This window comes from Heterocephalus glaber, unplaced genomic scaffold (genome assembly GCF_053883595.1).
Source record: "Heterocephalus glaber isolate CG9 unplaced genomic scaffold, H.glaber_assembly_v1.0 deba00001813, whole genome shotgun sequence".
NCBI classification, from domain to species: Eukaryota; Metazoa; Chordata; class Mammalia; order Rodentia; family Bathyergidae; genus Heterocephalus; species Heterocephalus glaber.
In genome coordinates this window covers 92528-109244 of record NW_028258484.1, presented here as the reverse complement: position 1 = coordinate 109244, position 16717 = coordinate 92528, and the positions used below count along the sequence as shown (strand labels likewise).

The following is a 16717-nucleotide window of genomic DNA, read 5'->3' as shown; positions in this document are numbered from 1 at the left end:
TGGTGGCTCTGGAGACAGGCTCCTGACATCCAAAACAGATGGGATGGGAAGGAAGCCTGCCTGCAATTGCAGTAGTGGGGGAAGGGTCAGAGCCTGTGCCCAGGGACCTGTGGTTGGGGGTACATGGCCCGTATCAGCTCTTCAGCTGGTCATCTATACATGTAGCAAATTCTCCACTCTCTGTACAGCACTGCACTGAAAAGGTTATTTTTCTTGTCTGTTTATCCATACGTTTGTTGTCTTTCTCTGCCCACGTGGGAGAGACATTTGTTGCCTAACAAATAATGATTGCTTCTCTCCATTTCCTAGCACTTTTTCAGCCCTGTGGGCTATGCTCCGGTCAATGGGGTCCAAGTGGAAGTGCCCTGGATGTACCCCTTCAGGTCTTCTTTCCCCTGCTTGGGTGAACTCCCTATCCCTAAATGGAGATGGTGGATTTTCTGGTTGACTTTGTGAAGCAGAGCCCCACCAACCTCCTGATGGGTAAACAATATTTTGAGCTGAGCTTGTTATGGGAACATAACACAGTCTAACCCAACTAAACACTCCAATCACTATAAGCTCCTCAAAAGTACAGCACTTCATTTCTTTCACAACCATCCCCAGAAGTTCACTCAATAAACATTTGTTGAGTGAACAAATAATGGATGAAATACTCCTTTCTATTCTATAGCAATGGCAAAGGATAAAGGGTACTAACAAAATGTAAGAAAGATGGAAAGCCTTTTATGGATTGAAACTTTGTGTTTTAATTTGTAACTTGGAAGAAATGATGATTACAAAATCAAAATATTTGTGAGACTCTAAACACCAGAGGCAAGCGGACAAAGGAATTGAAGAATGATTCGAGAAGGCTGTGGCACCTCTGCTGTGAGTTGGGATGTCACTGTGAATTCTGTGCACTTTGCAGTGTGGAGCAGACTGTGGTGGGAAACCCGGAAATGTCACCTGTGCTCCCTGGTATCATATGAGTTGGGACTATTCTTGGTCATTTATGTTTTGAAGAACAGTTATTGTTTAGAAGCCTTGATTCATTGTAATTTTTTTAGCCTATTCCTTAATCTGTGTAATGGAAAGAACAATCAAGTAGGTTGACTCAGGGTGCGGGGGCTAGGCCAAGTTTTTTTCCCAGTTGTTTTCAGTTCAACTGTAACCTGGCAATAGGACAGGTTGAGAAAAGGTTAGGTTTGGGACTTTATGAATAAAACAGTTTATATTGTATTGTAGTAATAGTAAATAAGAAAAGGAGAATGAAGAGGAGAAAAAAGAGAGACAATTGTGACTGGTACCATATGCTCGAATTCCTCCCTCTGGAACACACAGGTGTCTCCCTTGGAACGCAAAGCCTTCTCTTCTAGAAGCTGAACATGTCCAGCTCTGTCAACATCTCCTGATGAGGAGCCACTGTGGTGTCAGCAAAGAGCAGCTGCTCCTGAGCTGTAGTACCTGTGACTGGTACAGTCAGACCTTGGCCAAGTGACATCACACCCAAGCCTTAGATTCCTAACCTATTAATAGGTTCACACCTTCAAGATACAGGGCCATGAAGGGGTGGGGGTAGAGAAGACAAGGCTGCCAGCCAAGGTTCTCTCCTTTCTCCTACCTCTGGCTGGGGACAGTTGTCATTTTTTAGGGTGTTGCTTGTGAGACCCTCAACTTGGAAGGGCCCCAAGTGGTTTTGATGAGAACAACAGGACACATCATTGTTGATTAGGACATTGTCTTCATTGTTAATAAGGTTTAAGATTTCAGGGCTGTATCTTGGTTCTTATTTTTTCCCTACCTAAAATGTACCAATAAAAGGATTTAAGCAAAAATTTAAAAAAAAAAGATTTCAGGGCTGTTTCATCACAGAGCTGGCTTATACAGATCTTGTTATCATTTAAAATCATGTAATTGTAGATGTGATGATGGCACGAGGTGAGGAGAGTCAGAGCAACCAAACACCAGTGATACCACAAACACATTCACTTATTAATTTACTCAACAAGTATTTATTAAGCATGCACTATGTGCAGCTCATTGTTCTATCCCTTACTTTGAACTTATCAGCATACTGAAGTGGCATATTTTGGTGTGCCATTTCTAGAACTCTTTCATTGTGTTAGGAAATACAATTAAAATAAAAATCTCCAACCCAGGAAACTTTCCACAAAGGTAGCAAAGAAAGAAAATGGTTTACTTACTCAACAAGCATCAAGTCAATCTGTTAAGCATTTGCAAAGACAGAAAGAAATCTCATCCCCTTATAGCCAAGCAGGTATAACCCAATACATGTGTTTTGAAGATAAACAATAGTCCTCGGGCTGGGGATTTAGCTCAGTGGTTCTGCCGCCTGCCTCACAAGCAGAAGGACCCGAGTTCAATCCCCAGTACCAAAAAAAACACAAACAAACAATAGTCCTCAAGTAAGAGGATTAACAACATCATTTGTCACACATGGTTTATCCTGACTCTGTGAACTGAATTGTGTTGCTTCCCACCCCTAAATTCATATGCTGAAATCCTAAACCCTGGTATCTCAAAATGTGACTGTACTTGGAGACAAGGGCTTTTAAACAGGTGATTAAAGTCCTATGGTAGCCCTGAGAAAGAGTGAAGTTGGATATATGGAGACAAAGAGAATGTGCCTAATCAAATAATAGATCCTGTGAAGATACAATGAGAAGGCAGCTGTCTGCAAGCCAAGAAGGGAGGCCTTTGGAGAAACCAACCTCCAGATTTCCAGCCTCCAGAACTGTGAGAAAACTGCTGTTTGAGCCACCCAGTCTGTACTATTTTGTTACCCAGCCTTGGCAGAATAATACGAACTGTACCTGGGAACCAAAGTGGCCATTTGTGCTAACTAATTGGCTTTATCTAAAGGAAGAACAGACTTCTTGTGTTTTTATAATAGGAAGTAGCTCTGCAACATGTAGGGAGGTGCCTACTGGAAGTTACCCTCTCCTACCCTCTCCTAAATAAAAGTTATAAGGGCAATTGCTTGAGATGAGCTTTCTGCACTGGCTCCCAGCAGACTTTGACAGCCCAGAATGGGGCTAATTTTTTTTTAGCAAAAGAGGCTTCTAAATACCTGACTACCTCAGAAGAAAACACAAATGAAGCTTTTAATGAGTAACAGGGTAAGGATTCAGGAGTTTGTCATCTTGCCCTGTGGTGGTCTTTGTGTTACATGGAAGCAAGGACAGACACCACTCAGTTGAGTCTCACTAGGAAGGAAAGTAGAGAAATGAGACAGTAACTAGGAGGGGAGCAGGTTATGAGAGGATCCTGGTTTTGGTGCCATTCACCTCTGTGCATATTTGTAGAGTAAGTCACAGGTGCAAATGGGAAATCATATCACTGCCTTCAAATAATGAAGAGTAATTTACTTTCTGCCTCTCACTGGAGGGAGGGAAGCACAAAAAACAGATAAAGGGGTCTTTGGGTTGCTGGGGGCGGGGCTTGGAGTTTTAAACATAAGGTGTGAGGTTCTAGGGATGAAGACAGGGCCAGTACAGAAAGGGTAATGGTGTAGGAGAGAAGAGCGTCCACACCAGCAAGCAGGGCTCTGAGGTGGATCAGAGGCCTTTGCTAGGAGCACTAACACCTGGTTCAGTGCAGGAGGAGGTACAGTCATGGCAGAGGCAAGACCTGGGGCAGCTGGTGACAGCATGGGGCTGCTGTGCCTTCATCCACAGATGCACTGCCCAGTTGCACAAAGGTGGCTTCTATGATGCCAGGAGGGTCTATGTAGAGCACCTGGCAGGGTAGGCCCTGCCCACAGGATTCTGCCCCAGTCACCAGCCCAGTCACATCGGGTTGATTCTTGGCTCTTGCTGCATTCAATGCCTCAGACCATTGCTCTACTCAGACTTCCCTCTCTGGACCCTGGGCTGGGTCCTCAAGGCCCCGAGGCTAGAGCCAGGGACAAGAGGATACCTAACAGGTGGCAAGGACACCAAAGGTCCTGATGCTGACAGGGCTTCCTGTCCTTTTGCCCCATGAATTGTACTCTGACAACAGCAAGGGGCTTCTTGTTGACCACTGTGCTGTCTTGTGGAGTGACCCCTGCCATAGAAGCCACGTCTGATTTGAGAAGAGCTTTTTGTCTGTGGGTCTGGAGCCACTTTATCATTAAGGCTCGGCCTCCTTGGCTTCTCTTTGGTTGGACAAACCAGGAATGGAGCTGACATCCCAAAGTGTAAATGGAAGAAAGATATCACCCTGACACCAAGGCCTCCTGCCTTGAAGCCCTGTAGGTTGGCATGGGGCCATTGCGGGGTCTACATGGGCTTATCAGAATGACCAAGCCTTGAGAGGCAGTGAATTCAGGTTAGACAGGATTGGTCGGTACAGCATGAAAAAGAACCATCACATACATCATTTGACTATTCACTCAGAAAGCTTTATTGGTTTGTGTCTAGAAAAGGGGGCACTTAGAGAGGTGAGGCCTGGGTCTATCTGGGAGTCGGGGACATGCACAAGTCAGAGAGGAACAAGAGGCCAGGGTTAGGGACTCCAGGAGTAGTTCTCCAATGGACATGGAAAGTCAGCAAGGGTGTCTCACCCCACAGCGGGTGCAAGCACAGATGGGTCAACTGGAGCAGCCTCCTCAATGCTGGGGCATCTACAGAAGGACAGGGAGGGGGCAGTGAGCACCAGGGACTTGCCGATGTCCTGTACAGCCCACTCTCTCTGACATCCCCTCCTGCTTCTCACCTTGGCTAGGCTTGGTGGGCACCTGACCTTGTGGGCTTCATCATTCTGCAGAGACCTCACCAAGCAGGAACGACAGTGGGAGAAGGTCTCAAAGCTCTTCTTGCCATGCTAGGCCCCCATGCCACTGTGCTCTGTGGAGGAGCCGCTCAGGGCAAGGAGCCCATGCCAGTTGGACCTACACCCTCATGGGAGGTGACTGATCCCTACCATGATCACCAGAACATCTACGGTGGGGATAAAAGAGTGCCCAGGAAGAATCTAATCTCAACTACATCACTAAATGGTTACTTGCACCTGGAGTGGGACCTTTGTGAAACAGGCCTGTGCACCAGGTGAGTTCTAGATCTCATGGGACTCAGAGGCAGAGGCTTGAGGCACAAACGGGAGGGTCAGAGGAAGTCTGAGGCCCCTGGATGCTCCAGGCCCTCTTGAATCCCCTTGTGGGTTTGTCAAGCCCCAGGGGCCCCAGGAGGGAGGCAGGTGGCAGTGAGCCTAGCTCCAGACTCACCCACGCCCCCAAAGGGCAGGGAGTGTATGGTGATGTGGACAATGACATCGTTGGCTGTCACCCCACCACTCTAGGTCTCTGCAATCATCTTCTTAATCACCTACATTGAGACCCAGCTGCTGGCCTTGCACTCCTGCTCAGGAGGTGCCCCAGCCTCCCACCCTGTGCGACTATGTCCCAGAGCCACAAGAACCAAGCTGGTGGAGACAGAGCCCCAGCCACCAGCTCCTGCATCCTCAGCCACAGTCACTATCTCCAGCCACCCCCTTGCCCCATACCACATGACCCTCAGGACCTCACAGTGAAATAATAAGAATAACAGCTCAGATGACTGTGAGCAGGACACTGTGTTGATTATCACTTCATTCAAAGCTCTCAAGGGATGCTTCTGTCCTGATCTTTCCAAAGAGGCTCTGAGAGGTTAAGTGACTTGCTCAAGGTCACACAGCTGATGAACAGGGAAGCTGCAATTTGAGCCCAGCACTGTGGCCCCCTGGATCCTGTCTGTATGTGAGTGTTGGACCTGGGAAGCCAGGGCCCTGGGAAAAGCCCACCTTGTCATTACTGGAGAACACATAGAGAGCCAGCGGCTTCTTGCACCGGTTGATGAACTGAACGGCTTCCTCCAGGCTATGCACACACACAATGGGCATCACTGGTCCAAAGATCTCCTCCTGCAACACTGGGGACTGAGGGTCCACATCCATGAGGATTGTGGGGGCTGAGGGAGGAAATGAGCCAGAGTTACTCTGTGTATCTAGCTCCTGCCCTCACCTCTTTGCACAAGAAGCTGCCCAGGCTTAGTGAGCGGAATGAGGCCCAAGAGGTTTTTCCATGGCCTCCACCCATCTTAGGTTTCTGTAGCAGACTATGGGAACAACTATGGTTTAACCTGCATGGGAGGAGTGATCTCCAAATCTGCCGGCCACCTGGGTCCCTCCTGGAGCTTATCTGTCTCCTCAACAAATTGGGGGCCAAATGGGCCATATCTGGTGACCCCTGGGGCTAAGCACTGGGGGTACCTCACATCTTGGCCACCTGGGGCTCTTGTGGCCTCTGCTATTCTCATCTGATGCACAGAGATGGGAAGAGATGACATCCTTGTCTCTGGCCTTGTGGGAGGGGGCCTTGGGCATCCTAGAAGCCACGTTCAGCCCCTGCCTGCTGAGGGTCCCAGGGCCAACCCCAGGCCCACTGGTAAAGTGATTTATGTTGTTGCTACAGAGGTTTGCCTACTTCTCAAGTATCTGTGCTCAGTTACTGCAAACTTGTCCAGGACCTTGGTAGCCAGGGCAGGCAAGGCAGTGAGGGAAGGCACATACCTATGTAGCGGGAGGCTTCTTCTCCAGTGCCACCATGAGCCACTTTCTGGCCCCTAATCAAGCCCATCACCCTCTGGAAGTGTCAGGCATTGATGATTCTTCCATAATCATGGGACTTCTTGGCATCTTCCCCATAAAACTCCTCAGAAAAGATGGGTTTCAGGAAAGGACGTGGACTTTTGTCATGGCTGAGGCTTCCTGGACACATGATGACAGGGATAGTCCTTTATCTCCATTATGCTTTTTAATCTTTCCCAAGTCACCCACAGTGAATGTATATCCTTTTTTATGACCAGAAGAAAAAAATCCAGTATTTGCTTAAATCCTGATGTCTATTGTGGCATCATGTTCAGCCCTACATGCCTACAGCTTCTCCCTTGCAGCCCCTGGGGCCCTTACTCACCTTCAGTGACTTTTTGAGCTTCTCCACGATTTGGTTCTGGATCAAGGGGTCACACAGAATGTAGTCAGGGGCCACACAGGTCTGGCCGCTGTTCATGAATTTTCCCCAGGCGATGCATCTATGAAAACTGCCAAGTGAGCTACAGTCCTCGAGCCACAGGGAGCTCCCCGAGAACATGTATTTGTGCTCCGGGTCAAGGTACAGTGGAATTAGTACTGGAGGAGAACCTGCCCATTAGTGGGAGCTGCAGGCTGTGAGCTGCCACCGTTGAGTCCTAAGCCGCCCCTCACCCCCAGACACTGCACTGAGCAGACCAGGACCCTCCTTTCCCCACAGGGGGCTTTGGGAGCCTGCATGTCTTAACCTCATGTGTGACAGATGGAGAATTTCTGGAAGATGTTTGGGACACATGGGCTCTGCGCATTTCTGATCACAGTATGATTAGAATCATCCCGTATGGCTGGGTGAATTGTCTACTTGCATCTCCTAACTTGTACCCCTCATGGGGTACACAAGTGGCCAGACCCCTGGATAGGGTTGGGAGGCCCAGATAAAAGTCCTAAGACCCTAAGTGACAGTGGCCCTTCTTGCCGGTCATGCTGTCTAGACCTCAGGTGATCCCTGCCTTAGCAGAGGGCTACACTTGGTGAAGTTCTTGGGGCACCAAATGCCTCACACCTTCTTCTCCTGCAGCCTCTGCTTGGAGCACTAGGTCTCCAGTGAGGTGTAAGCATCAGAGTTCCACCTGGAGCTCTCCCCCTCCTGGAAGATTTCCTGGACTCCTTGTGCCTTTTCTGTGAATGAGGTCCCCCCAATTCCCACCACCCTTGGAGCTTCTGCCAATGCATGCAGGCTCTGTGGGGGCAGGGACTGAGTATGCTACTTAGAGCAGCACTGCAGCACTGGCAGACTGAATGGCCTCTGCAGCCCTGGCAAATCCAGTCTCCTCACTGACAGGCCACACCAGATCACAGTCCTTGTCCACGTAGGAGGGGCTCTTTCCTCCTAGCTCCAGTGTGGTGGGGGTCAGGTGCTTGGCAGCAGCTGCCATGACAATCTTCCCTACAGCTGTGCTGCCCGTGAACAAGATGTGGTCGAATCGCTCTTTGAGCACCTCTGTGGTCTCAGGGACACCCCCGTTGATCACTGGGTACAGATCCTTCCAAGCAAGAAGAGAGGGAGCCTCAGCGAAAACCTCACTTCTGCATGGCAGGGTGGACAGTGGCTGACATGGCAGCTTGGCACCCCCACCCACCCTGGCTGGCCCCTGCCATCCGGACCACTCTCCTGGCTCAGGGCTCTGTCATCCTGATGGGAGAGGGCAGCAGCTGGGGGCTACACTCCTGAGGCTTGGCCTTTAGATGCAAGAATTCACTAGTTCTCAAGTTCCAAAGACCAGGCCCCCAGCAATCATCTTTGAGCCCTGGAGTGCACCTCACCTTGTCCAGATACTGAGGGATGATGGTGGCCAGCAGATTCGTCATGTTCTCACTTAGCTCTGAGGGCTTGAGGACCACTGCATTCCCTGAAGAGTACGAAGACTCAGGGCCACATTAATGCCCTGCCTCCAGCTCTGTTATCTCAATGACCAAGCCTGGAGCTTGTCCCCCATTTGCGTCCTTGGATGAGTGGAAGGAACTGTTGTTGGCACATGGGCATAGACCACAGGAACAACACAGCACACACACAGGGATACATGCTCTCTAGGGCTGCACCATCTCTCCGTGTAGTTGCTGGGAGGTTGGGAAAGGAGTAGCAGAGATTCTCTGGCCTGGTTGGGAGAGCAGAGCTGCCCCTCCTGGGCCATATTATCTGAAAGCAGTCCCCACCATGGGCAGGGAGAGGCATGCCATGTGAACACCTTTGCCTGACTGGCTTTGGGCACCAGGAGGCCTGGCTAAATGGTTTGGTCCCTGCAGCCTCCTGTGCCAGACCTGTCAAACTGGACCCCAACTGCACACCCCTCTTCGCACAGGGCTGAGCCCCTCCTGGAGTGGAATCTGCAGTACCTGCAGCAATAGCGCCCACCATGGGCTGAACGATAAGGTTGAAGGGGTAGTTCCAGGCACCAATGATGAGGACCACACCCAGGGGCTCTGAGTGGATGTAGGACTCATCCTGCTGCATCTGGGGAGCCTTCTCCACAGGCTCATCTGCAGCCCACTCAGAGAGATTCTTGATCATGTGCTCAATCTCTTCCGGGACATACACCATCTCCTCATAGTAGGTGGTCCATTCATTCTACAGATGAGGCTGCCATGTGAGCCAGGGCACCCTGCCAAGACTGTAGCCAGGACATGAGCAGGGAGCCTCCAGTGCTTGGTGGCCAGGGTTGGTTGGGCTGTTCACCACAGTTCCCAGGCCAGCCAGAGAAGAGACACAGGGAAGTAGAGCTCAGGATTAGCATTGGGGTGATGGGACTGCTAGGGGCCTCAGGGCCTCCTGGAGCAGCCAGGCGTGAGGAGAGAGGAGGTGCAGACAGCAAATTTACACATTTTTCATGAACTTTGCCTGTGAAGTTAAAACACAGAATTTTCTTCTTGTTTTTATTTTAATATGGGAAGTCTTGAGAAATTAGAAAAAACACAGACGCACAAGAGCAGTTGGTGGGTGAGCAGTGGGCTCCCAAGCTCTGGACCTTGAAGGGACACTGCTTCTCTTCTCCCGGACAAGGGGAAGGTGGAAGCAGGTTCAGGTAAGTTGCTGGCAACAAGGTGGCAAGTTTGTGAATTTGTAGGTGTGTAATTTTGTTCAGAAAAGAGATGGAGCAGCCAGGGAGGGAAGGAGGGGGCCATGGGGAACAGGTGCCCTCTGGTGGGGCGGGGGAGCAGCTGTGCTGTTTCCTGATGTGGGCAGCCAGGGCTCCTAGGTGGAGCTGAGGGTGAAGGATGACAGGACCAGAAGTTTGGGTGTCATGTGGGCAGAAGATGGCTAGAATGGGGGGCCTAATGCTGCAGCTGCATGAAGAAGCCAGGCCAGGAGGGAGAAGCTCACAGGTGGCGGGGAAAGGCGTGCCTTGCCTAACAGTGGGATCTGCTTGGGTACAGTGGGGAGCAGTGGCAAAGGAAAGGGTCATGTGCCCCATCTTGGGGCTTGATGGATTGGGAGATCCCCAAGTTGTTCCTCATCTTTTCCAAGCCTCATTTTCTCCTTTGTTTCACGCTCATGAAGCAGTGTTTTGGGGGGCAAAACGCAGGCCTCTGTAAAGTACTCGCACAAAGCAACAGATGCCAAACACGCATCCCACGACTATCCCCATTCATGTCGCATCTCTGCCCCTCTTTCCCAAGCAGCGGCCGCCCCCTTAGCGGAGCAAAAACCTTGCGCAGATCGGCCGGCAGCGCGCCAGTGATGTCCGGCCCTCACTCCTTGATCGTGCGCTGCAGCGCCTCCAGCTGCTGGATCCGGAACTGCAGCGGGCGCGTCTGACCGGAGGTGAAGGCGGCCCAGGCCTGCTTCACCACTTCGCTGATCCTGTTCATGGTATCTGGGGAAAAGGAGAGCACCTCGCAACTGGTTGGGTCGCATCTCTGGGACCTGCGCTCTGCCTCTGCCCTGTCACTCGTTCGCTCTCACTGCACCCTGGCAGCATTAATTTTATCGGAAGAGCCAGGAAAAATGGAATTCCCACTGGAACATCCCGCCCCCTCCTTTTTTTTTTCCTTCTGACGTCTGGTCCCTCTGGTATCTTGGTATGTCTCGGAGCAGATGACACTCCGCAGTGTGTTAGAGGAGCAGGGACGGGGATCCTAAGCATAACCATTCAGAATGGGTTGGTAGTGTGCCAGGGGCAGGGCCCTTCCTGGCATCTTTCCAGGCCTACTCCTGCATCTACCTGTTTGCAAAGCTTATGACACATTCCCAGACAAACGTTCCAAGAGCTCAGCCACCCACTTTCCAAATTCAATGTATGAACATCTGTCATGATTCCACACCCAAACTGATTAAAGAAAAGCCAGCACTCAAATACCTGCAAAGCCTTTTAGTCCAAGCCACTGTACTGGTGACTTGGCAGAGCTGGATCAGACTTTGTTTTTAAACCAATGTATGCTAACACCTAGTGCCAGCAAAGGCCTCAGTGGGCTTTGGGTTTCAGTGCAAAATGTGGAGGTGATTCCTGCTACTGGCACAAGAAAACATACAGGCAAATTTCGATGGTTCTTCTGGGGACTATTGGGCAGAATCTAGGAAAAGCCTTTCCAAACCTTTGTCCGTAATGCAGGAGGTCCATATCCAGGAGTTATTAGTAATTACAGTGTTCCTGAATATTCATGAATAAGAAAGTCGCCACAGTTGATATGTAACAGAGAAGTACCAGGAAGTCCCTACAGGTCCATGGGTACGAGGCAGCTTAAACAAGCTGTGCTGTGGCCGTGTGATGGCGTATTGTGCAGTATTTAGGCATGAGATAGTTATTAAGCATGTTCACAAGCTCTGCCTCCTGCAGATATATCCCGTGCTGTCAGGATAAGAATGGAACAACCTGGGTATTAGGCGTGTGTGTGTGTGTGCGCGCGCACATGCATCCGCGCGCATGTGTGTATCCAGAGTTATTCATATATGCTGCATATATGATAACTTTTAACATCATAAAAAATAAAGCTAATTCCACTTTCTTTTTTTTTTTTTTCTTTTTGGTACCAGGGATTGAACTTGGGTCCTTGCACTTGCACAGCAGTTGGTGAAACCATTGAGCTAAATCCCTGGCCCTGCTAATTCCATTTTCAAAAAGAAAAATTACTCCAAACCCTATATATAGGTACAGTACATGATTCTGGTTGACTTTTGATTTCTGATTCCTTCCACTGCCTCCCTTCCCCATGAGGTGCTGACTCCAGCTCCAGCACCAGACTTTCTGCACAGCAAAGAGGAACCCTGCTGGCACCCAGGGTGCTCCAAGCTTGGATATGGCATGGCATCCTCCCTCCAACCTGACAGGGGGCTGGAAGAACCCCCTCACTGGTACTGCTTGGCTTTGCCAGCATATAGGCAAGGCTTTCCTGCTGATCACAACCGCAGGCATGTAGCCCTGCAGGACTGTTCTCTGATTCCCTGCTGAGCCTATATGATCAGACCAGGGCCACAGTCTCTATCACTGGCCATCAAAGCAGGTGATCCAGCAGGAAAGAGCCTCTGTGAGTGGGACTGGGCTGGGCTCACACCCTAGCATCATCACTCAGAACTGTGATCTCTGGGAAGGATAGTTCCTAGGCCTCATCTGCTTCAGAGTTACTGAAAGATCAATGGAGACACAAAGCACCTGCAAACGTGCCTGGCACTTAGATGGGAGCAGCTATGGAAAGAGCTGGAATTCCTCTCCTGGAGCCAGACTGCTTTATAGGTTGGGCCTTGCTTTTGGGATCTCTCCATGCCCCCTCACTGGTGACCACTTTGGCTCTGCCCTCAGGCATGTCCCATTTTGGGCTCCCCCTCAGCCTCCTCTTTGGTCCTCAAGAAGCTCTGTAGTAGTTCCCATTTATGAATCTACTTCACAGATGAAGAAAGCAAGGCTGAAAACCATTTAATGCCGTCTTTAGTTCTGCAGTTGTTGAGTGCCAAAGTCAAGGTCTGAGACCACTTCCATCTTTATCTGCAGTGCATCCCTTTAGCTACTCATCCCTGATGGCTTTTGGGAGATCAAAGGGCCCTAATGGCACATCAAGGCCTCTCACTCAAAGCCTCTTTGGTCCCTCTGCCCTGCAGCTCACTGGGATCTCAGCTTCCTGGGGCAGGAAGGGGATGAAAAAGCCATCAGAAATCCAGCTTCAGACCCTTAGTGCACTCAACTAGGAGGATGCTCAGGAGATGATGCCCCTGGGACTAGCTCCCTTCAGAGATGGGTGGATTTTGAACCTAAGGGATCTTGCTCTAAGTGCAGACTCTGTCTAGGTACTCCCACCCAGGGGAAAATAAAGGAGGCAGAGGGAAGAGATTACCTTCAGCACAGCCTCTCTCAGTGGCTAGGGCTCCTGAAGTAAGCCAGAGCCAAGATGGGTCATATTTAAGAATGCTTCCTCCCTCCCACTTGGCCCTCTTGGAGCCCCTGCCCAGGAAGTTTGCATGACAAGGAAAAAACAATATGCAAATATGGGGTGAAGCATAATCCAGACCTCTGCTCCCTGAAGCTGGGGTTTTGTGTTGTTTTTTTTTGCAGCTGGGGTTTTGAGGATTAGGTTTTGGGTTGTCTGTTTTTGTTTTATTTTGAAATGGAAAATGTGTCTGTGAAGGCTTGGGCAGGGCTCACATCCAATCCCCAAAGGGAGTTCTGTGTTTTCCCTGGGTGTGGGGGCCGCTTACTAATTCAGCCTGGTGTGAACTTCTTCCAAATTTCCCAAGATGCTGATTGTCAGATGCTGTTCTCCCAGTTCCTTCTTATGTAAGGTTCACAGCAGGTGAGCCAGGACTCATGGGACCATGCACACAGCGCCCCAAAAATGCACCCCCAAAATTCACAGCCTCCTCTGTCCTCACCATATGCATAGGTGCCCTGGCCCCACTAAAGCAGAGACCCCAACCTGCAGGCTGGAGTTTTCTCTGGGGTCCCCACTGTAGCATGGATCAGCATGTTCCCCTACTACCTGGCAGAAAGAGGGACAGGTCCAGTGAGAACTGCCAGGAATCTCCCCCGCATAGTCTCTGTGGTTTAACAAATGTTTACAGGGCTTCTGGCTCTGCACACACCTTGGGGGTGGAGGCAAGCACAGAACACTACAACCAATCACTTCTCACACCTCCCCTGGCACTAGGTTCTCAGCCTCTTCCTACCAGACTCTTCCTGCCATCCCTACACACCAGTAGGCTGTTTACCAGCCTTTGGATAGACACAAGTCCCCACCATGGCCTATGAGGGGAGGGTTCTTGGCCCTCCCACTCCCTATATGCTAGTGTTCTGCACCATTTATCCACCCACATGCCCCTGCTCACATGCCATGTTAAACTCCACCACCAGACGTTTATATCACTCTGACATACTATTTGTGTGCATTCATGTGCTGCATAACCACAACCACACATGTACTGGTGATTCCTTAAGAATATTATGGAATTGAAAAATTTCTATCATCTGGTGACACTATGGCCATAGTAACACTTTGTGTTTGTGGTGACACTGGTATAAATGAAAGTACTGTACTGCCAGTGATATAAAGGCATATAGCACAGGGCAGGCCTGTAGCTCAGCAGCAGAGGACTTGCCCAGCTTGTGGGAGGACCTGGGCTTGATCCCTAGCACTACAAAAAAGAAAAAGAAAAAGCTTCAGTTGTAGCATAGCTTGGGCTGTAATATAAAGTCTTGCAGATACCTGTTTTTAGATTTTAATCTTCATAAACCCTGAAAATCCATCCCTAATTGCCTCATCCTGACCTGGGCTCTCTCTTCTTTGTGGGCCACTGTCATTGCCACCTGCTTGCTCTGTCATACCTTTTCTAAGTGGCTAACAGAGGAATATTTAGACAATGAACTCCTGAGAATGTCTCCCCACAGATTCACATCCCTCATTGGCTTCTTGTTTGTCTTAGGGAAGAAAATCCCATGGTGTTTGAGTCCCTGCATGTGTTGACTTTTGGTTTCTTTACAAGGCTCATCTCATACCACTTCATATCTTTCTCACTACATTCTAGTCCACTAGCATTCCTTGAGTGGGCTGGGGATTTCCTACCTCAGGGCCTTTGCACATGCCATCATCTCTCCCTGGGACAATTTTCCCTCTACTCAGCAGTAACCTTACACTTACTCATGTTCAGATCTCACCTTATCTGCCCCCATTCCCCCCAGTAATACTTTCTTCACTTCCAAGAACCTGATAAAATTTGCAGTCAAATCTTCGTTGGTGTAACTATTTTGATGTTTTCTTCTCCTCTTGTCCCTCCATGGACTGGAATTTCCATAAAGGCAGTGATCTCATTTTGTTCATTACCATATCCCCAGCATTTAGCACAGTGCCTGGCACATAGGAAGGCCTCAGCAGTACGGAAGTAGCCTAAGGTACCAATTATCCTGCAGCTGCTGGTGCTGGGTGGGGTCTGAGAAATAATTTATCATTTAGCAAGATGATTTTCAACAAATTCATCTATACCTAGAAAAAAAAATGTGTTGAATAAATGAAAATGGAATTTGTTCATGTTTCAAGGAACACTTAGATTAGAAATCGCTTTTGGGACAGAAAAATGACTTTCTTTTTAAGGTAGAAGGGAAGAAGACAGCAAGTCTTGAAGATTCCCTCTCTGTTCTGAGTGGAGAGGAAGGCAGGAGGGATATGAAGGGTCGGAGCAGGCAGGAACACCTGGGGCACAAATCTGGAGGAGGCAGCCCAGCTGTCAACCCTAAACTGAGACTATGAGTCTGACATAGGGGTCAGGCCACCAGCAGGTGAGGGAGCTGACAAGCTGTGCTGAGCCTGCACAGTCCCCAACTTACAAGGGTTCAACTTAGTGACTTGCTCACTTTAGGATGGTGTGGAAGTGATGCACACAGATTCAGTAGAAACCATACTTCAGATTTTGAATTTGATCCTTTTCGGGGAGGCAGTGAAATGTAAGATTTCTTCTCTCTCTATGCTGGGCCCTGTGCCTTCCTTTTTTCTTCTTTCCTTCTCTTTTCTTCCATCTTTCTTTCCTTTTCCTTTTCTCTCTCTCTCCCTATCTCTCTTTTCTTCTTTCCCTCTTCCTCTCTTTTCTTTCTTTCCTTTCTTTCCTTCCTTCCTTCTCTCTCTCTCTCTCTTTCTTTCTCCTCTTTCTCCCTCCTTGCTCTCTTTCCTTTTCTTTCTTTTGTTTCCTTCTCTTTTTTTAGTCCTTGGGATGGAACCCAGGGCCTTGCACATGCCAGGCAAGTGCTTTATCACTAAACTATACCTTCAGCCCTAGCTTAGCATATTTTCAATTCATAATGAATTTACTGAGATACATCATAGGTGAGCTTTGAGGTAAGTTAGAAGGGTCCCTTGATGCTAGGATAAATAAATAGAGAGCCTCTGATGAGATTCCCAGGCTCCCTCCAGAACCTAAAAGCTGCCAGTAGGAAAATGCACACACAGTGGCTTTTATGAGCAGATAGAGGCTGTCTGTGAACGTGTGCTGGAAACATTTGGGAATCTCCCAAATTCCAGCCAACATAAAATGCTGATAGGGACAGGTTTGGCAGGAGTTTCTACAAGTAGAAACTTACTTATCACTTATTTGGAGAAAGAGCACATGAGCAGAAAGGGCAGCCGGCATCGACAGGACCCCTCACAGAGCCATGACTGAGCAGGCTGCCAACTTCCCCTTTCCTAAGTCAGGGGCTGATGTCACTGGAGATTGATGGCATGTGGCAGCTCCCATTCTGTGCCCATCAAACTTTCTTCCAACACTCTTGCTTCCCACACTCTTGCTTCCCCAGGCACTAGAAAGCAGAGAGAAGGGATTTTGGTATCACGGACTTTGCAGCTATTCTTGTCATAGTAAAAAAGACACAGAAGTGTTGGTGAAAGCCTAGAGGTGTGTAAAATGGTGAAGCATCTTGGGAAAACAGTGTGGCAGTTCCTCAAAGGATTATATAGGTAGAGTTACCATATGACCTACCAGTTTCATTACTAAGCCTATATGAAAGAGAAATGAGACCACGTGCCCACAGAAAACCTACACACAAATGTTCACAGCAGTGCTTTTCTTAACAGCTCCAGAGTGGAAACCCCTCAAATATCCATCAGTTGATGAACAGACAAACAAAATGTGGTATGCGGTATCCTACAATGGATGATTATCCGGCCATAAAAAGGAAGCAAAGGCAACACACGAAAGAACCTT

General features: G+C 49.1%; 1 protein-coding gene across 1 annotated transcript; it reads right to left on the bottom strand.

The window, feature by feature from the left end:
* Positions 1-4545: 4545 nt before the first annotated feature.
* Aldh3a1 (aldehyde dehydrogenase 3 family member A1) lies at positions 4546-16091 on the bottom strand. The gene is given in 9 exon segments (XM_087203910.1): positions 4546-4832; positions 5210-5309; positions 5764-5930; positions 6532-6673; positions 6935-7081; positions 7899-8093; positions 8374-8459; positions 8944-9175; positions 10171-16091. Coding segments are annotated over 9 exon segments (1602 nt in total). The 5' UTR covers positions 10417-16091.
* Between the last annotated feature and the right edge of the window lie 626 nt (positions 16092-16717).